At 39.0% G+C, this 27,696-nt stretch overlaps 1 protein-coding gene across 1 annotated transcript; it reads right to left on the reverse strand.

Moving 5' to 3' along the window:
* Window positions 1–7,329: 7,329 nt before the first annotated feature.
* LOC121294274 (homeobox protein EMX1) lies at window positions 7,330–24,539 on the reverse strand. Its single transcript, XM_041217843.1, has 3 exons — window positions 23,707–24,539; window positions 18,805–18,989; window positions 7,330–8,687 (listed from the first exon to the last, which is right to left on the reverse strand). Exons 1-3 carry the CDS (start codon window positions 24,050–24,052, stop codon window positions 8,520–8,522), a joined length of 699 nt encoding a protein of 232 aa, XP_041073777.1. The 5' UTR covers window positions 24,053–24,539; the 3' UTR covers window positions 7,330–8,519.
* Between the last annotated feature and the right edge of the window lie 3,157 nt (window positions 24,540–27,696).

The raw sequence follows: 27,696 nt of genomic DNA on the forward strand, positions 1-27,696 counted from the left end.
ATGAAATTACATGGCTATTTAAAGAGAATAAAAAATCTTCTTACAGTTCACCACTCTGAGTGAAAATTGCATAACATCCTAAATAGTCCATATATTATTACTTATATTAGTAAGTGTAACAAAGTAAAAAAGACAAACTTTTCATCCTTAGCAGAAACAAAGCTAAAGTATTTCACGTTTGTTTTTCCAGTTTTATCTCAGAGTAAAGCTCTGAATAAGGTTGTTGTTAGCACTGATATTGGCAGTTTGGTAAATAGACTGCTGCACAATGAAAGTTTTGAGTACTGAACATTTATTAATTGTTCTAATTTTACAAAGTAAGTTAAAGTCTAGTTAATACCACGTGTATGTATAACAGGCAGTGTTGTGTGATACACTGCCATTACGGATTCTGTCCCCTGTCAGTAAGATGAGTAGACGTAATCTCTTGCAATGTGTAGTGTCACCAGTTTCTCGCCCAGTCTCTGCGCTCTTACACTTGTACTACTGAGTTGTACTGTACAATATTACATTAACATGCTCAACATTAGCCTTGCCATTGGCCTGGCACATAGTAATGCTATGATTCCAGTCAGCTAGGCCACTGTCCATAATGTCGATGCTTGAACTTCGATCTGATTTTGTCCTGTTATTTGGTAATGTTCCTGGGTTTATCAGTGTACACTCCCTTATGGATCAATCTGAACATCTCTGAATGAAACACTTTCTGTGTGTGGAAACCACTGATACTCAGTAATAATAATTCTTCTAAATTATATTCAGTAACACTTTACATGAAGTGTCTCTAATTAATGTGTATCTATATAGTAGTTATTTAGTAAATATGTGTGTACTTACAATGTTATTATGCTAAATGCTAAAAATACAGCTATCTAAAGAATGCTGTTCATCTGGCCTTCTGCACCTGCTATCAAATTTGCATTTTGCCATCATTAATCCATTAAAATTATATTGAAATGCCATCAAATGAAGAAAACAGCTTGAAACTGGGTGGGATCTGGATACTAAGCAGAAGCAGACATAATTTGAAGTAAGGATTTTGCCTTGCTCTTAGGCAATGGCTGACCCTCCAAAAACCTTACGCCTCTTCTTACAAGGTGCAAACTGTATAAAAGCACACACTTGCAGAGACCTGTCACTGGCTTCAGGATGGATGCTGTGGTAGATTTTCTGATGCGGCAACACTTGGGTCATGTTGAAAAGAGGCAGGAACACGTTCCGAGGAAAAAGGCAAGACAAATCCCAGGGTCGCTTTATGTGGAAAGTAGACAGAGGTGGTGCTAAAGTGTTATCGTTTCATCCCATACCTAATAGCTGAATTGAGGGATGAGCTAGAAACCAATGTCATTCTAGGGACTGCTATCCTTGCACGTGTGAAAGTGTTGTGTTCTCTGCACTACTTAGTCTCTTGTTCCTTTCAGACCAGACTATATACCAGAGATATCCCAATCCACCTTTTCCAGAGTGCTAGGCACATTTCTGGATGTCATGCTGAAAAGGATTCCTAGTACCTCATTTCCTAAGGATACTAGCATAACTCATGTTGGCTGCTTTTCCAAACAACTTTGTTTCATGCGAAGTGACCTCAGACATAAGGACTGTGATAAGAGATAAAGAATCAATGCTGTAAATCTCCCTCCCAATCAGAAAGGGTGCCACGTAAGGTTGGTAGTACACTTCCCCTTAGATGGGTCGACTCGACGGTGGGAGGAAACAGGAAGTCGGCTATCTTGGTGTGGGCATGTAGCTGTCATTACCCGAAACGACTCGAATGTGATCAGCTGCGGGCCAAGCAGCAATTGAGCTGATTGCAGGGAGGAGTTGGGTAGTACAAAGTGGATGCAGCTACACAAGTAAGCTGCTTTACGCTGAGTGGATGACTAAGCAGTCGGAACCTGCGTTTGTTGTTTATATTTATCTTTGCAGAGGAGTAACACGGAGACCAGAGCTGCAGCCAGGGAGCCAGTCAGTACCCGATTCACCGTCTTACTGCACTGCACAGCACAGCGCAATGGAGCACCAGCAGCACTTCACAGACACTCGCACCAAGAGCAGGTTACCGGAGTGTTTTAATTTGCTTTGTTTATTTTGTTTGGGACTGCAACCTGCAATGTTGTGCTTCCCCTATATCATTGCTGGTATAGGGGTGACCTGCTTTATTTTAGAGAAGTTTTATTCAGTTTATTATTTGAATTAAATAATCGAGGATAGTTTTTGGGAGCAAAACCCTGGTATGGACATTACCTAGATTACACCCTTTGCATAGTTTGTTACACGTGGTGTCACGAAGAGGGATTTAAAATGGACCCCGCTGCACCGAAGGTAGTACTGGAGGAGCAGGAGCGTCGACATCAGGAAGGGATGGAACAGATGCATACAATGTTCTTGGTAGCCAATCCGAGGAGGGAACCGGTGGCCGAACCAGCGGTTCCCCTACCCAAGGTGAGTGTAGTGAAGATGTCGCTGGAGGATGATCCCAAGATCTATTTAACAGCCTTTGAGAGGCAGGCAACATCAGTGCAATGGCCTCGGGACCTCAGTCTATCGAGGGGAAGGAAATAGCGAGCAGTTGGCTGCTCAAATATCCTTATCATGTTATTTCCGGGCACTTGCTGTATAGAGTATCTCAAACCACGAGAGCAAGTCAAATTGTAAAACAATTAATCGTTCCCCAGTCTTTTCGACGTGAGATCATGTGGTTGGCTCACGATGTCCCGTGTTAGGGCCATTTAGGTAGCGATAAGACATGAGAATGAATATTTGCTAGATTTTATTGGTGGGAGTTTTTAGTGAGGTGACGAGATATATAGTGGACTTTGCGGAATGCCAGCAAGTAGCACCAGTGTGGGTTCACCTGGCCCCGCTGGCCCCACTACCCCTGATCTCAGTTCCCTTTGAACACATTGTTATGGATATAGTGGGTCTATTGAGACAGTCTGACTCTAGATATATGCACATTTTGGTAGTGGTGGACTATGCGACCAGATATCCAGAGGCAGTACCATTGAGATACACTAGTGCTATTGATACACTAGCTATTGCTTGAGAGTTAATGCAGATTATAGCGAGAGAAAGGATTCCAAAAGAAATCCTCACTAATCACAGAACAAACTTTATGTCACAATGTTTGAAGGAATTGTACAAATGATTACAAATTAAGTCCAGCAGACTTTAAAACAGATGCTGAAGCGGTTTGTCAACCAGGAACAAAAACATTGGGCTAAACTCCTCCTCTACCTGATGTTTGCAGTGAGAGAGGTGCCTCAGAGCTCGACCGGGTTCTTTCCCTATGAGCTGCAGTATGAGAGGCAACCCTGAGGTATCCTCGATCTTGTGAAAGAAGGGTGGGAGAAGCAAACAAAAGTACACTTAGTCAAGTATGTAATCATGTTAAGAGACCTCCTAGAATTGGTTGGTCGTTTGGCTCAAGAGAATCTAAAACTAGCTCAGCATTGCCAGGAGCAGCAATACAACAGACAAGCACGGATTCTGACTTTTTGATCAGGTGAAAAAGCATTGTTATTACTTCCCACTTCAGAGTTTAAGTTGTATGCTAAGTGGCAAGGGCCATATGAGATGATACAAGGAATTGGTAATGTGAACTATGAAATTAGGCAACTGGTCCTTGTTTCTTTTTTCAGGCTGAAAAAGTCCCTTGGGTCGAGACTGTCAATACCTTTTAGAATTTTGAATGCTTGAATTAGGTCGCCACGTAGTCTTTTTTATTCAAGACTGAACAGATTCAATTCTTTTAGCCTGTCTGCGTATGACAGGCCTTTTAAGCCCGGAATAATTCTGGTCGCTCTTCTTTGCACTCTTTCTAGAGCAGCAATATCTTTTTTATAGCGAGGTGACCAGAACTGCACACAATATTCAAGATGAGGTCTTACTAGTGCATTGTACAGTTTTAACATTACTTCCCTTGATTTAAATTCAACACTTTTCACCATGTATCCGAGCATCTTGTTAGCCTTTTTTATAGCTTCCCCACATTGTCTAGATGAAGACATTTCTGAGTCAACAAAAACTCCTAGGTCTTTTTCATAGATTCCTTCTCCAATTTCAGTATCTCCCATATGATATTTATCCTTGAAGTCCTTGAACCTTCCTGGAGCGTGTGGTGCAGTCCGATTGTGATGGTGGCCAAGAAGGACTGCTCGACTCAGTTCTGTATGGATTTTAGAAAGATTAATGCCATCTCCAAGTTCGATGCATATCCAATGCTTTGAGTGAATGAGCTCCTCGGCTCCTAGGGAAATTAACTGCTCTATCATTGAGAAGGAGTGTTTAGCCATCAAATGGGCTACTCATGCTCTTTGCTATTACTTATTGGTATGCTCTTCTCTCTTGTAACTAATCATGCTCCTTTAAGGTGGTTACACACGATGAAGGACAATAACGCCAGGATAACTCGTGGTATCTGGCGCTACAAACCTTCCACTACACTGTGAAACATCGTGTGGGTAAGGAGCATCAAAGCGCTGAATTTTTATCAAGGGAAGGGGGACCATTGGGGAATGTAGAGTTGGCCGAGTGTTCCTTCATCATCACTCTGAGGGGTGAGATATGTAATAAAGAGAGAAAGGGTCAATTCTCTAAATCTCCCTCCCAATCAGAAAGGGTGCCATGTAAGGTTGGCAGTACACTTCTCCATAGTCGGGTCGACTCGAGGGTGGGCAGATACAGGAAGTCGGCCATCTTGGTTGGGGTACGTAGCTGTCCATACATGAAATGACTCAAATGCAATCAGCTGCGAGCCAAGCAGTGATTGGTTACACCGGGGCACTGAGCTGATTACAGGGAGGAGTTGGGTAGTACAAAGGGGACGCAGCTATGCAAGTACGCTGCTTTATGCTGAGTGGATGACTAAGCAGTCAAAGCAAAACCCTGGTCTGGACATTACCTTTATTAGACACTTTGCACATCCTGCTCACAGACTCTCAGCTCCTTCTCAGAAAAAAAATGTTTTTTTTTCTTTTTTGTGCAACAAGAGGACTTTCCTGCCCTTCCTCTGACATATTTATTTTGGTTTGTATTTTCGTGCACCACAAATGTCATACAGCGCCTGCTGCTCTCTGTACTCCTAACTCTGTCACCTCTGGGCTACAAATGCAGCCATTAAATAGACAATGCACTCATTGCAGATCATTATTTGTCTGTGTTGAGTAATTTGCATTGCTCTTAAGCTTACATAGGGCACTGTGCAAAAAAATTGCCTGACTGCAATGCATTTGAATTTTGCATCTGCAATTATTTGCGCTGGGCCTATACTTACATCTATGCTTTTAATTTTGCATGATATAACCCTAACCCTATCCCCAACCCTAACTCTAAACCTTTTCTGATGCAATATATATATATATATATATATATATATATATATATATATATATATATATATATATAATATATATATATATATATATTGTAACTATGTATAATACTTTAATTATGTAATATACAATTATAATTATAATATAATTACAGACACTTAATGTAAAGTGTTACCATATATTCATGTGATTGCTTCCTGGCTACCCAATATATCAAGAACTTGTGCTAAAAGCAAACAGGTCCAGATATTTTTAGTGCTTGCCCATGTTTATTTTTATCAAGGCAGAAAGAAATTTATCAAACAACACAAAAGGGAATAGTGTGACTCTTAAGAAGAGATTCTCAAAGCAAGGTCCTTGGGATCCACTGCAGGCTACTTGGAGGTTAACCCAAGCCCATATTACCTGTGAGTGAGGGGGCCATTTCCTACTTGCTCTGCTGGTTGGCTTTGCCGTTAAGTTTGACAGAATTCCAACACTTGTCAGCGCTTGGTTTGGGGGCATACTCTGGAGTATGACAGCAGACTCATATAGCATGCACTGCCCCTAGTTATTCTGAAGCAAGTGCAAAGGTAAAAGCAAATTTCATGATAGGAACAAAACAATTAACTGTTCAATAATCCAGCCAGTATGTCTTTTTTAAGTACACCGCTTTCCCAGGGAACGATCCTGTTCCGTCAGATATCTTCTGGGATGTTTGCCCTAAATATGCCTTACACATTGGGAGTTTGGCATAAAAAAAAAACAAAAAAAACAATACCATATTGTTTTCAAACAAATCTGTTTTTATTATTTTACAATTGTTGTCCTGGGAAACGCTTGTTTACAATATTGGTCATAGGTTTGTGACCTCATCTGTAATATGAATGAATGAAGTTCCATGTAGTTTCACTGACTTTTCTGCTAGAAAATATATTTATGATAGCTATGGGTTTTGCCTTTACACCGTCACGTTAGAAAAGTGGGTAGAAGTGAGATGGTGAGATCTGAGATAAGTCATGATCTTCAAAAACAAAAGCAGAAACAACTAACGAACATACGAAAAAGCACAATGCAATACAACCTAAGAAACACATATATAAAGAATTCACTCGTAAAAATTGTGCAATTTCCACTTAAAAACCTTGATAAATCTGGCTAAGTGAAGTTCATGAAATAACAATTTCAACAACAACCCCAAAAACTATGTCCTACAGCAGAACAACCCATCTCTCCGAGGGAGTCTATAGATAGTTATTTCTTTATAAATCATAAATAAATACATTTTTTTAAATGGCCACAAATCACACCATCAAAGAAAACTGCCAAGTAAGGTTCCATTGCTCCAATTGTTTAATTTTTCAGAATCCACGCAGGGCTCAGTTCCAATTCAAAATTACTGATAAAGCACTGTATGTTTCTGTAAAAGCCCTTCTAATCTAGGGGCACATTGGATACATTTACACTACTCCTTCAAGCAAGTTTTGAGACTGTATTGGAACACACTGGTATGTGCTGCTTCAGATGGTTACAGAAACTCCTGCTTGGAAAATAGGGGGCTGTTTTTTTTTTTTTTTTTTTTTTTTAGCTTTTTTCTTCAAGCAGTTTTATGTCAGTATCAGAGGTTAACACTTCAGTTATTTCCATCACTGTCTAGTTAGCATAAATAAGTCATAATGGAATCAGGTTATATGAAACCTTTCAAACCATGTCTTAACATGTATACAATAAGGCTGCTGAATACATTGCACATGTTGCGCTAGTTGTCGTCTTAAAAGAGTTAAAAATTGTGAAAGAGGATTCCTTAAATTGGAAAAAAGTAGGGTTTTTTATCAGTTTTTTTTTTTTGTAGATCAGCCTAATCTAATGTACATAGGCAACATGTAAAATAAATACATTTTGTATAACTTCTCCTTGTTATATATGAACACATATATATATATATATATATATATATATATATATATATATATATATATATATATATATATATATATATATATTTATAGTTCCAAACTATATTCCTTGAGGAATGTACATGGTTAACAATAACCTTGGACTACCTGATATTAATGTTAACCTCCAAAACTGACATGCAGCTGTGCATAACCTAACTTCTGTGTTCTTCCTTCTCAAGTTTTGATTACTGGATTAACCAGTCTGTGCATTCTGAGAACACACATAGAGACATGCAGGACTGCCATGTTTAGTTTTCTTGGTACAAAATGCTTTTGCCCTGTGATTCTTACTGTGAAACGAGAAAAAAATAATCATTTTAAATAAATAAATACATGAACAATATGTCCGATTGGCCACATGGCGCCATGGCTCTTGGATGCTTGAGATGCAGTTAGTTCTTCTTCTCCAGACAGAGATCAGTTTAGAAGTCGGTGTAAAACTGAGTATCCAGGGAAAGGTCCATCTGCTACAAGATTGCAAAGAATATGTCCACTGGGAGTAGAGTCTGTTGCTTGCTCCCAGACACTGATGGAGGAAGATATACATACCACCAGTAAAATAAATATGCTCATTTTAAGTCAACATTAATATAGTTATTGTACTGTGGGCCAACAACCTTATTGCAAGATTGCTTTGGAAGATTTCCCAACAACTACAAAGAAAAGGCATTCACTCTCTCTTGGGTAGTGAGTCCATTGTTTTTATTGGCCATGCCAGGTGTCAATGAAAAAATGGTGGCCAGATGAACTAAACAAAAGATGCAGCTTGCTTGCTGCTGCCGACAGTTCAGGACCCAACCAAGGAAGCTGGGGAAAGGATGAGCAAACCAAATCCCAGCAAACACCTCAATCTCTGACTCTCTCATTCGCGCCCATGTTTGCTTCAGTTTTTTAGTTGTTGTTCTTGTAACGCACACACATACACACAAAGTCAGAGCTGTCCAGCACTTTCTTTCTTGACAGAAACATGTTTGGACATATGTTTTAGACACATCACCAGGTGTCCTTGGACAAACCACCAGCTTCACTTCACTTATTTAATCCAAGCTGGGGGGGGGGGGGGGGGGATTCCTGCAGACTTATGTTGTCCTCTTGTATATAGTATAGTTGTAAATATGCCGGTGTATACATATATATATTTTACATATTCTATGATAAATAGTGCATTGCACTAGAAAATGTCTTAGTGTTCGTAAGTAATCTGGAACCCCCAGCTCAAAGTCTGGGGATCCCCTCCGAAGGGGGCCAGTTAGTCCTCAGATGTGACGTCAATGTCCTCCGAGCTGGACTGCTTGGTGGCCATCCTCCACCTGTTGATATGGTGAGACCCTTTCTTCTTCTGCTGAGACTCTGGACCCTCTTCGTCCAGCTTCTGCCTCTTGTGCTTTGTCCGTCTGTTCTGGAACCACACCTTTACCTGGGGAATGAGTGACAAAGCATCACAGTCAGGAACAACTGCCCAGCTAACCTAAGTAACAGTACTTTGCCAATTATAGAAACAGTTTAGGCTTTTTTTTGTCTTCCAAACCTCAGGACACCTAAGAAAAGACAAGATCATCTTGTAGGTAATGACTGCAGTGGAGTGCATTAAAAAATACAGACATGTTTTAGGATGTGTTTCAATTTAATTACTTTATAAGACAAAAAGTAAAACACTAGCCTTTTCCATTGGTATTTATTGTACTAGAATGCATTTCCTAGATTCTGAAGCTCTATCCTGAACCTGTTGGCTAAGATAGTCATTAAAGCCTATAGCTGGGGACTGAAATATACATGCATATTTTTACTAGTTAGAACCTCAATTTTTAAAATTAACTTTCCATCTGGGAGAAAAAAAAAAGTTTTGCTGTTTTTGTTGTTTTAATTATAAACAAAACTGACCTGGCCAATTCAATATAAAATACAATTCTCTCGGAGTAGCCCCAAATGTGTCAAACTATGCTACATGGGAAATAAAATAAATAAATAAATAAATACATTGCTTTCAAATAAAATTATCAAACTATAAATGTATTATTATTATTATTATTATATGGAAACAAAAAATGAGTTATTAATGTTATTATTTGTTATAATTAAAGAAATGTAGAATATTTTGGTTTGCCATTTGACGTGTTATTTTATTCTGTTGTGTCGTGTACTGCATCATTAATGCGGTACTGTAGCTTTAATTAAACGACCGACGAACACTGTGGCGTAGCTGCTCACTCCTTGTGCTTTCAAATGATCTTTTTCAGACCGGGTTCGGGTTAAATGAATGTCCTGCATCACGATCGGGTCATTCGCAAGACAACCCCACCCCGAACACGAAAAGTTCCCTTTCAAGCAGAGAATATTAACCAATATGAAATGGGTGTTCCCCTTTCGTATTCGTACCCTACAGCGCGCCTATTACAGCTAACCCACCACCTCGCGTCCATCACCTCGTGACCTAGTACAGCGCAACCCGTGGGAAGCCTGTGGCTCTGCTGCTGTCACTCCCGAGATCTTATCTCACCAAGTTGATAACTTGTTCAGCTGAAATTTAAATATTTAGAATATTAATAGGAAAAATGCAGATGGAAAAATGCAAAAGCGGATGCTGTTACAGTCCATTAGGCTAGGCAAATGGTTTACCATGATGGACCTGAAGGATGCCTATTTCCACATCACAGTAAAACCAGTGCACAAGAAATACCAAAGGTTCGCCTTTCAGTGTACCAGCTCTGTGTTCTACTATTCGGTCTTTCTCTAGCCCCACATGTTTTTACAAAATGCATGGAGTCTGTACTAGCCCCACTGATACACAGTGTCTACAGCAAGGGTGCACGAACACACAGAACTCGTCATCAACCATCTACATTGGGCTTGAAAGTAAACCATGCAAAGAGCCAGCTAGCATCTACCCAGAGTTCTGAGAGTAACCGCCTGCTTAGAGCTGTTTCAGTTCGGCAGGGCACTACCAGTAATGGTCTTCCAGACCATCAACATCCTCCCACTGGGTCTTTTGCATATGCGCCCACTGTGGGTTTGGTTCGACCGCATGTCTTGTCAGCCAGGTTTGACCCGCAACCACCAACTGACAGTGTCCCGACACTGCCTACAGGCACTCTCTTGGTGGAGACAACCATCCCATCTAAGCCTAGGCGTAGCGCTGGGCAGCCTCACCTGGAGAGAGGTCATCACCACCGATGCGTCCAACATGGGTTGGGGCAAAGTGTGGAATGGCCGAGGCGTACAGGGCAGTCCCCATGGAAGGGTCCCCATATCAATATTTTGGAACTGCAGGCAGTGTGCATGTCCTTGCAGGAATTTTTGAAGCAGGTTCGGGGAAGACACGTGCTTGTCCGTAAGGAAAACACAACATAAACCACCAGGGTGGTTTACAGTCGACCAGGCTCCACCATGTAACCTACAAGCTTCTGCTGTGGACCCAAGTGAACCTCCTCTCACTTCTGGCAGTTCCCTTCCAGGAGTGACCAACTGCACTGTGGACCTCCTCTTGAGGGGGGTCTCCAGCGGCTCGGGGTAGAGGTCATGAGCCTCATTTGGGAGAGATTCGGGAGAGCAGAAGTAGACCTTTTTGCCTCTCAGGATTCAAGACATTGTCCCCTGTGGTTCTTCAAAAAAAGAGAAGGAGGACCTCTAGGGATAGATGCACTGGCAAACCCATGGCCAAAGTGTCTGCTTTATGGGTTTCCGCTGCTAGCGCTGCTACCGCTGTGTTTGGAGCAGGTCAGACATGACTTGGCCAGGGTGCTCTTAATAGCTCCATACTGGCCCAGGAAAGTTTGGTTCTCCCCTCTGATACGGCTCAAGCACAGGGTACCCTGTAGCACCCCAACCCAACGAGCCTAAAGCTTTGGGTCTGGCCCCTGAACGGCTGCATTTGAGCCACCTGGGGTTATCAAACAGGGTGATTGACACCCTACAAAATGCCAGGGCAGCCTCTACTGGTTCCCAGTATGGTTATAAGTGGGGCATCTTTCAGTCATGGTGTTTGGCTTGTGGGTTTGAACCCACTACATGCCCTATGGCAGCTATACTGCATTTTGACGAGGGGGAAATCTCCCACTACTCTAAAGGCGTATTTGGCAGCCATTTCGGTATGCCATATAAAAATCAATTAATTCTCCCCAGGAGCTCATTTCTTGACTGGACAATTTTTGAAAGGCACCGTTGAAGGTTATAGTTCCTCTTTGGAGGCTCCATATGCTTTGCCCAGTGAGGGCATTAGTGTATTATATGGACAGAACCAAAAACCGGAGCTAAGGCATGGGAGCAAGCTCTGTCTAAGCATCTATCCAAATGGTTAACAGGAACAATACAGACTGCTTATGAACTGGCCAATCTGCCCCCGCCCGAGAAGCTCACTGGCCATTCCAGCAGGGGTCAAGCGACTTCATGGGCTTTGTTCCAGGGTGCATCTATCCAGGAGATATGTAGTGCTGCGGTTTTTTGCCTCTTCCCATATGTTTGCCAGGTTCTATCGGCTGAATGTCATGGACCAGCAGAATCTTGGATTTGAGATACTGATGGCTGCTTCCCAGTCCACTCTCACGATATAACATTAGAGGTGAGTCCTTTTTAATGATTCAGTTGCTGGAAGATTGTTGTAGCACAAGCGGTTTGCTTAGCTTGTAGCTCAGTGTTATGTGCCATGTCCTTGTGACAGGTGGGGTATACTCATATAACATTCAGATGGGTCCTTATTAATGTTTTCATTATATTGGTATTTGATTCAGATACAAGATGGCTTCGGCTTGTTATATGTATTTTTTTTTGTTTGTTTTTTTTGTTTTTTTTATGTATGCTCCATCTCCTTGCAACAGCTTGGGTATACTGATTCATTTTGTAACGATTAATAATCCCTACTTGAAAGGGAACGTTAGGATATTATCATAACGTGGTTTCCCTGAAATAGGAATATTAACCATTAACCTCGAGGTCGCTGCATTCTTCGTCACAGTTCTCGAAGGAAAATGGAGATACTGTCAGGATGAGTAGTGAGTTTATACTCGCGGGGACGGAGCAACACTATGTCACCTTCCTCTGACGAGTATCTTTGGTATAAAGTTTTCAGGTTCAGGTGTCTTAAAGGACAACACTCATTTTGTAATGTTTAATATTCCTATTTCAGGGAACCAGGGTTATGATAATATCCTAATGTTCCCTTTCAAGTAGGGATTATTAATCATTACAAAATAACGTAACGATTTCGGGGTTCTAAAAATTGTAATTAACCGAAAATCGATGGGGTCGATGGGATGTGTAGATCCCAACTCGATGGGATATGTAGTTTTTAGGCCTTTGGCTACGACACCGCTCCTATGGACTACACAATCCCAACACAGTGATTACACAGGCAGGGCTCTTCTGCCCTGCCACATACCCCCCCACCCACCTTGTGCCCAACACACATGGATACAAAGGCCACCTCCCCCTTAAAGACCCAAAAGTCTCGAACAGATGACCTCTGGCCACGTAGAAAGCCCATTCCATAGTTATTTTATTCTTCTTTTTTCTCTCTCTTTTATCTGCTTCCCTAGTAGCTTCAGTGGTAGGCTATTTATAGTCTACTGTGTAATTTGCGCACAGTTTAAACCGTTTTCACATGTCAATTGAACTGTAAACGCTAACACTGTTGATGGTTTGCTAAATCGCTACATTTGTATGTAAATGAGGACACTCCCATAAAGTTCAGCCCCTGTCCAGCACTACCGCTGACTCGCCTTGTGGGCACTACAACGTGGTTGCTAAATCACATAGGTGGGCAAAAGTGTGCTAACTGTCCACAAAAGTCTATTGCGACTGCCTTAGAAGTTTGCAAACTTAGCTAAATAGGGCCCTATATCTTTTACAGTCTTTAATTGCTTCAGGTTAGACAGTTCAAATATAACAATGTCACCTGATCTGACTAGAATCAGTTGATTGAATGGGACATTATCAAGAAAAATCATCAATACCTAATATAAGGGTAACCTTCTATGAAAGTATTCAACAATTCTACATGAAAATTAATAAATATTGGCTACATGGATAATACCTTTAATGCAATATCTTCTTTGTATTAATTTGAACTGTTTTTTCTAGCTGATTGATCTCAAAACACTGTCAAGTTGGGTTTTTAAAAAATAGTGCTTGATAATGAAGTGAGCACAAAAGCATAGCCACATTATCAGATAATCAAGTTAACTAGCAAGCTACTATAATTAATTACATAGCTCCTGTACATTTTTGTTCTATTGGTTGTGCAGTTACAATTTATTGTTTCATTTGTCTCATTTGATTCTAAATGTAACGTAGCGATCCATGCAGTTATGTTTTGTATTGTGATCCCTTTCTGCACTGTATTTCCCGCAGTTGCTTATATAACCCTGTCTCTGTGTCTGTGTGTAAATGTAACCTGCATGTGCGGTGCTGACTGTGTCTCCCCTGTAATTGGCTGTTTGACTGTGCCCATTGGTCCTGGTGTGCGGCTGAGGACAAATGAGATGTGTTTAAAGAACTGGCACTTGATTAACATAAAGGGGCGAAGCTATGTTATCAAAGGGCGCTGCACTGCCAATTAGGTGTTATTGTTGCTGTCCTGATTTGGTTGTGTTCCAGAAAGCAGTGAAGCAGTCAGAGCAGTGTTCTCTGAGTGGGTGCTAGAGATTAGCATCCTGAAATAAAAGATCTGGAACTGAAACAAACCACCAGCACACCAGTTATCGTGGGGAGAACCAGTATTGGGGCGCACCTCCATCTGAACTGCAGGGTTTAGGGATAGACACTGGATCCACCCTCACCCTGGTCAGACCCGACATCCTTCAGCAGGCTGGCCAGACGAGCTGGGCTAAATTTGCAATCACGACGGTGCAGCTGCAGAAGATGATGGGACAACTATCCCCGATGCGAGGGACAGGGCTCCTGCAGCTGTGTCTGGGGACGACTGCCTTCAACCAGGAGGACTGGGTTGCCAACATCCAGGACCAGTACATCCTGGGGTTGGATTTCCTTCAACAGAAGAGAGGGTGGCTGGATCTGGCAAAAGGGATGTTGACCTTCGGAACAGGCCCGTCGCTCCTTCTAGAGGAACCAGCCACCCCACCCAGCGCAATGGGCTTCGTGGGAACCCTGGCACATTCCTGCCCTTTCAAGAGCTCCTGCAAAAGGCATCAGCCAGGGTTGAAACACCAGCAGAAAGCCAGAATGATGGCCGCTGCCATCGCAGCCAATCATTCCTATCCATAAAAGGTCCCAGCAGCCGTCAGTCCTTTTAAGGGCTACCAACGGCGAGCGCCAAGAGCAAGGCAGCGACCGAATGTCAGACCCCAGATCCCAGTGAGCGTCAGCCCTTTAAAGGGCTCCTGCAACAGACAAGGACAGAGCGAGAGAGCGGCGACTGGTCCCAGCATCAACCCCTAAACCCCAGCGAGTGTCAGCTCTTTTGAGAGCTCCTGCAACACACGGGGGCAGAGCAAGAGAGAGATGGTTGATCCCAGCATCAACCCCCAGATACCAGACAGCGTCAGCTCTTTTGAGAGCTCCCATGAACAGCATGCACCTAGGGCAGGAAGTGGCCTCAGTGAGGCCATGGAGGGGGTGAACCAGCACAGCAAGGAGGGAGTTTGAGCACCTCTTTGCAGTCAGGCCAGAGGATGGAGGATGGACGAGAATGCTCAAATCAATCAAATGGAGTACGCTCACACCTTTGCCAGGGACCAGCATTGGGCCGACGGGATCCAACAGCAGCAAAACTATCACCTGTTGTAGAGAGGACGCCACTTTCACCCAGGGGAGATGGTGTGGTTTAACAGACTCTATGGAAAGAAGGAACTATCACCCAAACTGGACGCTCCCTGGGTGGGACCATGCACTATACTGCAGCGAGGGGGCGAGGTGGTCTACCGGGGGCAACTTTGCATCTGGAATCGAAAGGTTGTACTCTACTGTGACCGCCTCACCCCCTATCACAGGCTGGAGCCCGCAGCGAGACCTCCTTCAACCCCGCCACTTGTTCCCCCCAAGGTGAGGCGCGGACGGGGGGGTAAAGGATTGTTTTGGAACCATGGAGGTTCATTGCATCGCTCGCCCGCTGCATTCTGACTGAGCCGCCGCCGCTGTTGTGGACCGACACTGGCAGCTAGAAAAACCTGTGCAGGATCGCAGCGAAGCCAGCTCTGCACCTGGTTGAACTTTTTGGGGACAGAAAGATACTAAGGTGGGAGCAATGTAGCGATCCGTGCAATTAAGTTTTGTACTGTGTTTCTGTATTGTTTTCCCTTCCTGCTCTGTATTTCCCACAGTTGCTTGTATAACCCTGTCTCTGAGTCTATGTGCAAATCTAACTTAAAGGGCCAAAGCTACATTATAAAAGGGCACTGTGTCGGCGATTATGTGTTGTTGTCTTTGTCCTGATTTGGTTGTGTTCCAGAAAGTCCTGAAATAAAAGATCTGGAACTGATTTCAATGTGTTGTGTCCTTACTTCCCTGTCTGCATGCGCAGAACGCTACAATAGTGTAACTATAACAGCAACTTTTATAGTGTATTATACATTTCAAATATTGCTTCAGTATTCCGAAGTAAAAGATGTAGTTAATATAGACAGTATGGCACATAGCATTAGCAATACACCGGAGAATGTTTTTTTTTTTTTTTCTATTCATCTCATTAATTATTGATTAAGAACATTTGTTTCGGGTAACAAAATTGATAAGAAAATATATTTAAAAGAAAACAAAACAGAGTCATGTGATCAATTGTTTTATATAATATGTTCTCCAAGTGTGGCAATGGCATGTTTTATGCTGCATGTTTTTCCCCCTGCATATTTCATGAACGGACATGATGATTATTATATGACACCTAAAATGAATAAAAATACCAGTAAGAAAATACAAAAAATGTGAAAAAGGTGTCTTATCACTTTTAGAAATGCACATACACTTACCAAGGGTTTGAAAGCATGAAACGATATGGTTCTGTTAGATATGCTGCCAGTCAATATATGCACTGCACAATTGTCCTTTTAGCAATGCCTTTGCATCACAATATTTCCACACAATGCATAAGCCTGCACCTTGTATCATAAACTGCATAGGCAGCACACATAACTTACCTTTTTAATACGTTTTGTTTCCTTTTATGGGTGTTTGTTTTGTTTGTTTCTGTGAAAATGTATGTGCTTCATGACTTCTGAAGACCTTGTTGGATTGATCAGGAAATGTGTATACATGTTTACAAATGTGGGGGAAGAAACTCACCTTCAGAATAGCTACCAGCATAATAAGCATGTCCGCGCACACACCGGTGTGACTTAGTTTTGCATTTCACAGGTGTCTGTGTGATAGTTGTGTAAGTGATTCTGCCTCCCCTGCTAAACAAGAAGGGGAATGTTTGGGCTAAGGTGAAAAGGTGGATATTTTAGTACACAGACGTATAGAAGTCATTATGTTGTTGTGGGTACAGGTTAGATTGCTTAAACATTTAATAACAAGGAGGAGGGTTATGAGAATTTAAATCACAGGAACGCCTGGAGGGGGAGAGTGAATGCGAAATTTAAAAAGGGATCTCTAAGCAAAATTAAGTTTTGGGGAGGGGGTGAAACATTTAGAAGAGTTTTCCTTACGTTAGGCTTGTATATATATTTTATTGGTCCAAATGCATATCAGTTACATGAAACCCTGTCTATAAGGCTTTGTCTGACCTGTCTGCCAACTGCAGCATCTACAACCTCCAACACTGGGGATTCAAGTTCAGCATCTGCTTCTCTCAAACACTGTAATCTTTCCTCTGTAAGTTCAACATCCATTATGGAGAGCTATGTTGTGTAAAACACAAGAAGCCAGGATGATATTACGAACCTTCTGAGATGTGTACTGTAGTGTTCCACCACAGACATTCAAACATCAGAATCACATTTTGAGGATTCCAAATGTTCGCTCAATTACAGTCTGCACACATTTAAAGGTACGGTTACACCTCTGTTCGACAGGGGTTGTGGGGTTGTGGGGTTGAGCAGCGGTGCCAATAGCCACTGCTTCAGTGGATAACCATTGTCCCCTATCATCCAGACTGTAAGACTGTCATTCTGCTGAAAAGCAGCTGCCACCTGCGAATTAGCGAGGACAAATAAGTCATGAGTGGAGCAACAACAGTTTGCTTACACTTTTGAGATGTAGTTGTTGGCAGCACAGATCACACACTACTTGCACGTTGACAGAATAGGTCCTCTTATGATTTACGTATAAGTGCCTATTCTGTGTTGATGCTTGTACTTTAGTGCTACAGGCAAACAGTGTGTTCTCCGCATGTCTCCTTCCAGGTCAGCCTGAAGCAGTTGGCAGATGTCAGTGATTGTTTGTCTGTTGAGGCGAAATTGCTGCATACATTGTGTGTCAGACAGGCTCAGAAAAGGCTGATTAATTTTATTATTATTATTATTATTATTATTATTATTATTATTATTATTATTATTATTATTATTATTATTTATTTATTTGTTTATTTATTTATTTATTTATGTGTTTATTTGTCTTTCTTAGCAGACGCCCTTATCCATGGCAACTTATAATTGTTACAAAATCACAGTGCAAAGTATCACATTACAAAGTATCACATTTATTTGGCGCGCACTCCATATTTTTTATTTCTCTTTTTTCTCTCTCTCTCTCTTTTCTTTGTCTGCTTCTCTGGTAGTTTCACCGGTATTTATAGTCGACCACGCACAGTTTAGATCTGTTTTTCACATGTCAGTTGAAACGCAAACGCTAACACTGTTGATGGTTTGCTAAATCGCTGTATTTGCATGTAAATGAGGACTATTTCCTAAAGCTCAGCCCATGTCCAGTGCCAGTGCTACCTTGCCTGGTGGGCACTAAAACACGGTTGATAAATCACACATGTGGGCAAAGTCTGTTTGTTCACACGTGCGTCTGATTCTGGTGAGCTAACTGTTCGCAAAAGTGTTTTGTCATTCCCTTGGGGGTTTGCGAACGTTGCTAAATAGGGCCGCCCCCTATAGTCTATACTTATGCTTGTGTAGGCCTGCTTTTATTTGCTATAATGTTGTTTTATATTTCATGCATATGCTTTGTTACTGTTTTTTAAAATGAATCTTCAAGAGGAGCAACTAAACTAAAAAAGGGGTCATGTCCTAATGCGAGTTCTACAACTCTGGAATGATTTTGTAGTTATACCGACTTGACAGACCTCCCACTAGCTGCGTTTGGGAAGCCGAATTTATTTTTAATTTAATATCGGTCAATTGGGCGGCATTGCGAATTTGTATTTTAATATCAACATTTATCCCGCCTTAGCTAAGGTGGCGCATATAATTTAGATTTAACCTGCCGTCTAGAGTGATCATGTGATGTTTTTTTTTTTTTTTTCTATAACACAATAGTGCTAAATTTAGACCCACTAAAAAAAAACAAAAAACAACAACAACAACGAATGCATTCAGTGACAAACGTTTGACAAATATTTGTAGTTGTTTGTCATTGAATGTATTATTATTATTATTATTATTATTATTATTATTATTATTATTATACACATGTGGTGTTACCTGTGTTTCGGAGAGACTGAGGCTGTTGGCTAGCTGCTTCCTCTCGGCCCCCACCACATAATGGTTCTTCTCGAATGCCCTTTCCAACCGCAGGAGCTGTGACGGGGAGAAGGCAGTGCGAATTCGCTTTGGCTTCCTGGCGAAGGGGCCGTGCATTAACAAACTTTCCTGGGAAACTTCGCTTCCTGAGAACACAAATGGAGAGCGGATCAGCCTTACTGTAGCGCACTCCCACGGGCTTTGTTTGTTCATGGGAGTCTCGCTATTGGAGATTAATCTACTAGAAATGAGCTCTAACCAGACCCCCTTAATTAACCTCACGATTATTAGCACCCTGCAGTGAACAGATTGAAAGGGCTGACATCTCTGCTCTTGTGTGCTTTCTTTCTTTCTTTCTTTCTTTCTTTCTTTCTTTCTTTCTTTCTTTCTTTCTTTCTTTCTTGCTTTCTTTCTTGTTCATTTTTCTTCTTAATTTAGAATTTATTTTAAAATATATTAAATTTACCCTTTCGTTTCAGTTTCCATTTCCATTTTATTATGAGTGTTATTACTATAGTTGTTTCCCTCAATAAACGCTTTCGTTTCATTTCTCAAATCTCTTGCGCTCGCTTCATAATCAGACACGCCTCTCGTTTTTAAATTAACTTATGTTCTTATGCATGTTAAATGTGTAATAACAACACATTTTTTGTCCAGTGCCTGATTTAGAATCTCATACACTTTTTGCAAGCTAATGTCGAGCCGAGATCAAGTTTGTGAACATTTCATATCGTGCCGCTGGCCTAGTAAAGTTAAAATAACAACCACGGTATGATATGATGATGTGTTAGACGAATACCTACATCAATAACTCTGTCGAGCGTCAAAATCAAACAACACGATTAGAACAAAAAGGTAATGAAAATCAAGATTAAAAAAGATAACACACTGTTCAGGAGTTAGCTCTTGTTTTATGCAGTTCAAATTGTTTTCCACAAACTCCAAACGTCTGTCTCTTTATTTTTTTACGCGAACATCAGAACAGGGCCACAGTTTAATATTTGAACACGTTGTTTAGTTTATTAGTTTATTTATTTCATGTCGGTTTAAAATCATAAACTACGTGCTCCACCGTTAACTTGTTCGTTTGTTGTTCCTGTTGAATGGCTGATATATTCACAAAGCATTTACCACCGTACATTTTTAGCTATCCCCAGTTGAAGTTTTATTTCAAGAAAACCAAACACTGAAGTATAGATTAAATTATACAGCCTAAGAGGCTCGTGCAGTTGTTTCTTGTTAATTCTCTGTAACATCAGAAGTTCGTTTGTCGTTTTAAAAAAACAAACAAAAAAGCGTTTCCTTAGTAAATGTCTTGTGGGCTTCCAACTATTTTCAGTATAATAAGAGCAATGTGTAATATAACTTACCCGATGTAAATGCTTTTAACATCATCAACACAGAGAATAGCACGGGCATTACATATAGAAAGGTCGAGTAATTTACCAAACACATTTGCTTTAGATATGTACCATATATAGGAGAAATAAATTGCAGTCACACTAAATCCGCTACGCTAATATTTGTTGTATAATTAGCATATACAGTATCTAAACCTGACAATTACATTAACGCGAGTAATTGACGTTTTTTTTTTTCTTCAGTTTTTAAGCTGGAGGGCAAATTCCTTTTCTATTGATGATCAAATAAATAAAAAAAGAGCTGCATTTGAAAGTAAATGTATATTGGTTCTGGTGGTTACCTTATTGTCTAGACTACGCTAAAACAATACGTAATAATAAAAAACAAAGCATTTCTGTTTTAATGTAACTGTTTATGAAGTATGGGTGATGCAAATAATAATAATAATAATAATAATAATAATAATAATAATAATAATAATAATAATAATAATAATAATAATAATACCTGTTTGACATTCTTTAAAATCATAGCGCATTCTATACAGAAATTATTCGACCATAACTGCAAACATTCTATCATAGGCTTCAATCATTTAAAAAATAAACAAACATACAAATTAACTAACAAACAAAAAAAATAAAAAAATTGTCGTACGCGCACAAATTTCATTTGTTTAACAAATTAAGTTTATAAAACAAATGCGTACTACGCGTTACGCTCTCCTTCTTTATGAAGAAGAAAGAATATATATATATATATATATATATATATATATATATATATATATATATATATATATATATATATATATATATATAGGTTCAAATTAAATACATGCTCAGTCTATCAAATTAAATACACAACTTTCTGAGTTGCACATTGCACATCACCAGGAAAAAGAAACCTCGATCCTCTAATGAAGAAGATAACCTTGTCCTCGTGTGACTTGAACCCTGTGCTTCACTCGACCCAGGAAGTATGGGTCCAGTGTCGGTCATGCAAGCTTTGGGCGCACCAGTGCACTGAAGGAAACAAAATGTATATTTGCCTATATATAAACATTGCTCTTTTCAATAAAGATATTCCGTTTATGAGTTTAATGTGAAACTTGATCTCATTCAATAAAACATTCAGTTATTGAGTTAAATAAAATTATCCTTTAAATAATGTTACATCTGACCACACCTCCTGCTACAACTGACCCCTCACCCTTGCCATGGGATCAACGGTAAAATCGGACAGCTTACTTTTGAAGCGCTCTTGCTGTATGTATATCAGCTCTTAAAACAGATAACTACGGGGATTGGTAGAGGACAGGTGTAAGTTGTTTGAATCAAAGTCTGATCAAACTACTTAAAATTGTCTGTGCGTAATGGAGAGAAAGTAGAACAAAATGTTACATTGTATGCAACATATTTTAAAACACACTTTAGTGTCTGTATCCCTTATAAACATCCCTGTGCATTTTCTCAAACAATTAAAATACACCACCAAATGTATTTGAAATATTAAGAGTAATGTTTAATTGTGGTTTTGCAGCAGAGCAAAGGCAGTAGTAAACGCAGCGTTAAGACCCTTGTATTTATCTCAATCTGACCCACTCATCGCTAGTCTCGTGACGTATAACAATTCCAACTATCTCTGGAGCAGAGCCCCGCTGCAGGGCAGCCATCGCTGGGAGCAAGTGGAGGAAATTTGCTGTCGAAGAGATAACTTAATCTCTTTCTTTCCTCCGAGAACAAAGCTTGCCTTTGATGATCTTTTTCTCCTTGTGTTATACCCTCCCCCCGCCCCCCCGGTTAAGCGTACTGAGTGAAAGGCCTAATGTGGATTTGCATTTAGAACCCTGTAATGAGTTTAGGGGATCACTGGGAGGGAAACGCAGTAAGACTCTAAGCGCGTCCCTCACTTTCAATGAATACTAGCTGCACCGATACTTGATTTTCTGTCACGAGCACTGACAGGACTGGAATTAATACACGCCTCTGTATCGTTTTATATGAAAACATAAATAACAAGGGATATATACAGAGAACGGGCACCCGATATTGATGTGCAGTTTAGCCAATAGGTTAAACATGATCATATAATGTTTGATAGTGGGAAACACAGTTATATTGATAACATAAACGGTGTAATTTTTAATAAGACATATTAGACCTACTGTGCTAATTAAATGTCCTCAAAACGTATTATTATTATTATTATTATTATTATTATTATTATTATTATTATTATTATTATTGTAGTAAATGTTTAAAAAAAAATACTCCTGTTGACAAATATGTAAACAACATTTTTGCAATAAATCTCTGGACATTAACAGACAAATATATTGTAAACTCTCCTCTATTACACTGCGGCATGTCAATTTAATTTTGCAGATTTTTTTTTTTTTTTTTTTTAACAGTGACCAATACAATGTTTGAGTTATTTCATTTTGGTTTGGGACTTTTTTTTTTTTTTACGACTTACAACATGGAATGCAAGCTCTGATAAAGTAGCCCAAGTTTTTAACATCCTCCAACAATTCACAGTATTTGTGTGCACAGGGATCTGGAGTTTGAGCAATGCCATCAGTGCTCAGCTCTAGCAACACTGACGTCCCAAAGTAAAAGTATTAGTTGTTTCTTATTAGTTAACTAATAACATCATCACTTCAAACCAAATCCAAAATATTCATTTTAAATGTAAACATTTCCCACCACAAATTTCGTTTATATTTAAAGTTTTCATCTTTAATGATATAAATACTTACCACATTGAGCACAATTATATTGAAGTCTATTATTATTATTATTATTATTATTATTATTATTATTATTATTATTATTTATTATTATTATTATTATTATTATTTTGTCAAATCAGCTGGACTTATTGTTTTTAATACCATAAATTACTTTTAATGAATGTATAAAGCGTCCCTCTTTAAACACTCTACAATTTAACCAACACAAAAACAGAGGCTTGCAATTTAAACCAACCTGTCAGTTTCACTGGACATGGGCATTATTTGCAATGTGATTTTGTTGTTTTTTTTGTTTTGCCTTCTAAGTGGGTAAAACCCAGTAGCAAGGTCACAATGTATTAAGTTAAATGACCTATACCCAGAAGAAATATGTATTAATTTATTAAAGTAGTAATAATTTCCCATTTAAGAACAGCAAAATACAAAATAGCGTGGATGCACATATATTAAATTACCCACTGTATAATAGTATTCGAGGTATATCGTTATATTTGTTTTGTACATTGCATTTATAAATTGCTTAATTAAATCGTAAATAGTGAGCATGCATATTGCATGGTATTCTTTCGATCCAAAAAAAGTGCATAAATAGGCCTAAGTAACATTCATGAATACATGTAAACACATACATACATACATACATGTATACAATACTACGCAATATTACGGTATTATTATTATTATTATTATTATTATTATTATTATTATTATTATTATTATTATTATTATTATTATTAATAATATACCTTGAAATCTGTGCCCAAAGAATCTGTTCCTTAAAACCCAGGGATAGAAATTAAGGGGATCCCGGTGCTGGGGTCCAAAGAATGAGTGCGGGTGTTGCAGATGGGAAGCCCCGAGTTGGTGGGGGTGAACAGCCAGTGATGGGTGGTTCATCGCCTCAGGGAACACCAGCTCCGGGCTAGTGTACAGGGACCTACCCCCTGAGCTCTGGAAGCCGTTCATAAAAGCTTCTGCGGGGTTCGGGTAGCTGAGAGCCGTGGGTCTAATGGGTTCCTCCGAAGTCAATGGAATGTCCTTGGCTACTAGAGAGTCAATAGTGAAACAACGCTTTGCTGCCTGTTGAAACATTGTATGACAGTTCTGTGGGGAAATAAAGATTGAAATAAAATTAAGAGTCGGGATGCCTTAAGCAACTCTCACTATCCCAAAAGTAAACGTGATGCTCTTGCAAGAGAAAAGCGATAAACGAGGTCGTCGCGGCTTTCGTGGGTAAAATATATGGAGTGCGGATAGTTATTATCCAAAAAAGGAACCGAAGTGACAAGAGCTATACCCGGGATCCATGCAGCTGCACGTGCGGCTCCTGGTCAAGTGAAAGCGACTGATGTGAGAGCTCCAGTGAAGTTTAAAAAAACGTCTCAGATTGTATGAAAGGACTGAAATAGACGCTCGTACCTGGCTAGGACAATCTGATTGGACAGCTTCACCTGCCTCCAAAAGGTTGGAGAGGGCACCTGGAGACATGGATCGTGTGACAAAGCGGACCGGAGCTACGCTGGAACTGCTTTCCTCTGAGCTGGAGGCTGTCTGGCATCGAAATGATTGCATTCATTATGATATGACCTATTGAGCAATGCAACAATATGGAGACTGTTTAATCAGCAAATCACGCTAAGCAGCTATTTATTATTATTATTATTATTATTATTATTATTATTATTATTATTATTATTATTATTATTATTATTTCGTTTTTTGTAAACATACCTAATTTAGTATCGCATCGATAGAGATAGATAGATAGATAGATAGATAGATAGATAGATAGATAGATAGATAGATAGATAGATAGATAGATAGATAGATAGATAGATAGATAGATGTATTTTAATCGGGATCAAATTGTTTGAATTGCCAGCTGGAATAACACGTTATGTCATATTTAATGACATAATATTCCTTGCAACAGACGGTGCTATCTCCTATGATTTTTAAAAAGATGTCATAGCTATCCTGCGGGTCATCATAGGCCTCTATGCACCAATTTATTTGCACGCAGGCTATGGCCAATAAAAAATAAAAACGGCTGTATACATGTATAGGTGATCTACACTTTAATAATCTTATTTAGTTCTGAGCCAACATATTAGCCCAACCCAGTGCCTTTTTATTACCATTCGCTATTCCTGTAATGTTGGTGCGGGGATAATAACTGTGTAGGCCTACAGTTAAATGCGTAAATGCTGGTTATTTAAATGCTTCAGTGTATTGTCTTAAAGGCACCAGTTCGTGCGTTTTGATTTGTTTAGTTTACTCTTCGGTATAAGATTTTATAATTCCTATTTTCAGATAAGGAAATAGGAATATCATCAAACAAGTAGCTTAGTTAAATTGTAAATGTATTTGAACTCTTTCACATCACAAAGTATGATTTATATAATTAGATGTGTGAAATTAGTGCATTACTCTTATATTTTTCCTATACTTGATAATAACAGTAAATAATAAGATTTCATTCAAAATAACGCTTGCGTTAAGAAATTACCGGTACTTTAGCAGTTTACTTCTTTATTGCAAAACTTTTATTGTTTTCCATGTGATTGTCTCGCTTTAAACAACTGAAACCACAAAGAACTTGTGCACAGGCCAGATCCACAGCCTCACAAGGTTCCGGGGAAAATGAAAATTTAACACAACGGTAGTACTAGGTTAACAACTGTAACTGAACTTAGAAACACAAACATGCGTGTTTCTTTTGTGTTTGACCAATCACAATAACACAAATAAAATCAGAAAATAAAAGGTTGCTGTTGCTCCAGTATTGTGATGATAGTAGTAGTAGAAGTCGTAGTAGTTCTAATGTGCTTATGCCGTGACAGTCGCATAAATTCAAACAAGTAGACTAACTGTGTTTTATAATTGAAAGAAAAGCTATGATTTCAAATGAGGTCGACACTTATTATTGCAAAGGAGTTTCAACTTGACCCAAATACATCTCCTGGCAAGAATACGAGTCATTTCAGAGACTTGTACTTTGACCTGCGTTAATTGTGCTTTGTTTGTTACAAAAGAACAGACGAGTTTTCAATTAGAAAGTAATTTAATCGCAAAGGATTTCAGTTAATATAAGACTAAGGTCAGATTCGATCGCCTTTATTAACATCGCCTAGGATTTATTTTCCAAACTAAAGGAACGTCGCCCGTAGGACAATAGTTTTATTAACTAAGGTGAAGTTATTTTTTATTAATTGTTTTTTTGTAAGTCAAGTTGTGGCAGATTCTCAAAGCCATTTGTTCCAAATCGTCATTGCGTTAGTTTGATCACAAATGAATAAATAAATAAACAAACAAATAAATAAATAAATAAATAAAATAAATAAATAAATAAATAAATAAATAACGACTACATCGAAATATTTTACTTATTCTTTGGTTGAAGTCTGATAAGTATCCGTGAATCAATTCAGACTATTCATAAGCACATTAGATAATCAAATGTGCCACTTCATGTAAATTTGCTAACTTTAATAATAATACTAATGTTTACTATAATAATAATAATAATAATAATAATAATAATAATAATAATAATAATATTTTAGCCTTTCTGAAAGGAAATATTTTAATAGATCTACGGGCTGTATATATTTTGACCAACCTATACCTACTAACCAAACCAGCCAGAAAATACCTGAAAAAAAAAAGAAAGAAACTCCGGTAATGGACGTTTACCCTACATTATGAAAAAAACAAACGTTTAAGAATTAAACATACATCTTATGTGATACGTTTTAGTGTTGATATTAATTGATTTAGAAAACTTCACACTCACAATAACTACAAGCGTTACCAAAATAAAGAACATTTAAATAGAAATAAAACCATACTTTTAGAATTTGCTGCGTATGATTTGTGTTTAGTTCTTAAACATTTGACTCAAAGAGTATGTGAGGTTTAAATCTATATCTATACCAATATATATATATATATATATATATATATATATATATATATATATATATATATATATTATATGATATATATGATATATATATATAGACATTGTTTTTATTTGATTTACATCACAGAAAAAAATACTGCATTGTGTGTAAGTCAAGAACCGGTTTCAACGGGCTGTCTGGTGGTTTCCCTCCCCCAATTCTATTCTCAGGTTCGGCCTCCATGCAGCGGGATTCAGCGAGTTAATTTGAACCTTGTCCGAACGGGGAAGCTTCCCTTCACCAACGCCACAATAGAGGTTTAAAGTCTATTTTACACTCCACTGGATACAGCAGTGACTAGCTGTGACTATCTCAGATCTCCCTTTCCCATCCTGGAAATGAGCTCTAAGGGGCTGCAAATTTATAGCGAATTGTTTCAGGCCCAGCATCAAAGTAAAGCGGGGTTGCAAATAATGAAATACATTATTTAATTTAGTATATTTGTAACGGAAACACACACACACACACACACACACACACACACACACACACACACACACACACACACACACACACACACACACACATATATTATATATATATATATATATATATATATATATATATATATATATATATATATATATATAGAACAAGAATGGTTGAGAACGTTCTATCGTTTTATTGTTACATAAATCATTCTAGAAAAACGATCACGCATACGAAGGCACAGCAAACAGTACACAAGCAGTAGCCTATTATATATTATGTTACAGAGACCAACCTCTTGACAATAAACACAAATAGTTACAAATAGAATATAAAACACAC

Source organism: Polyodon spathula, chromosome 2 (assembly GCF_017654505.1).
Source record: "Polyodon spathula isolate WHYD16114869_AA chromosome 2, ASM1765450v1, whole genome shotgun sequence".
NCBI classification, from domain to species: Eukaryota; Metazoa; Chordata; class Actinopteri; order Acipenseriformes; family Polyodontidae; genus Polyodon; species Polyodon spathula.

Excerpts from the sequence above, each read along its gene's own strand:
- LOC121294274 (XM_041217843.1), bottom strand. The coding sequence starts at position 24,052 with ATGTTTCAACAGGCAGCAAAGCGTTGTTTCACTATTGACTCTCTAGTA. Across the intron at positions 18,990-23,706 it reads CTTTGGGCACAGATTTCAAG|GAAGCGAAGTTTCCCAGGAA; the intron begins GTATATTATTAA and ends TTGTGTTCTCAG. Across the intron at positions 8,688-18,804 it reads TCAGTCTCTCCGAAACACAG|GTAAAGGTGTGGTTCCAGAA; the intron begins GTAACACCACAT and ends CTCATTCCCCAG.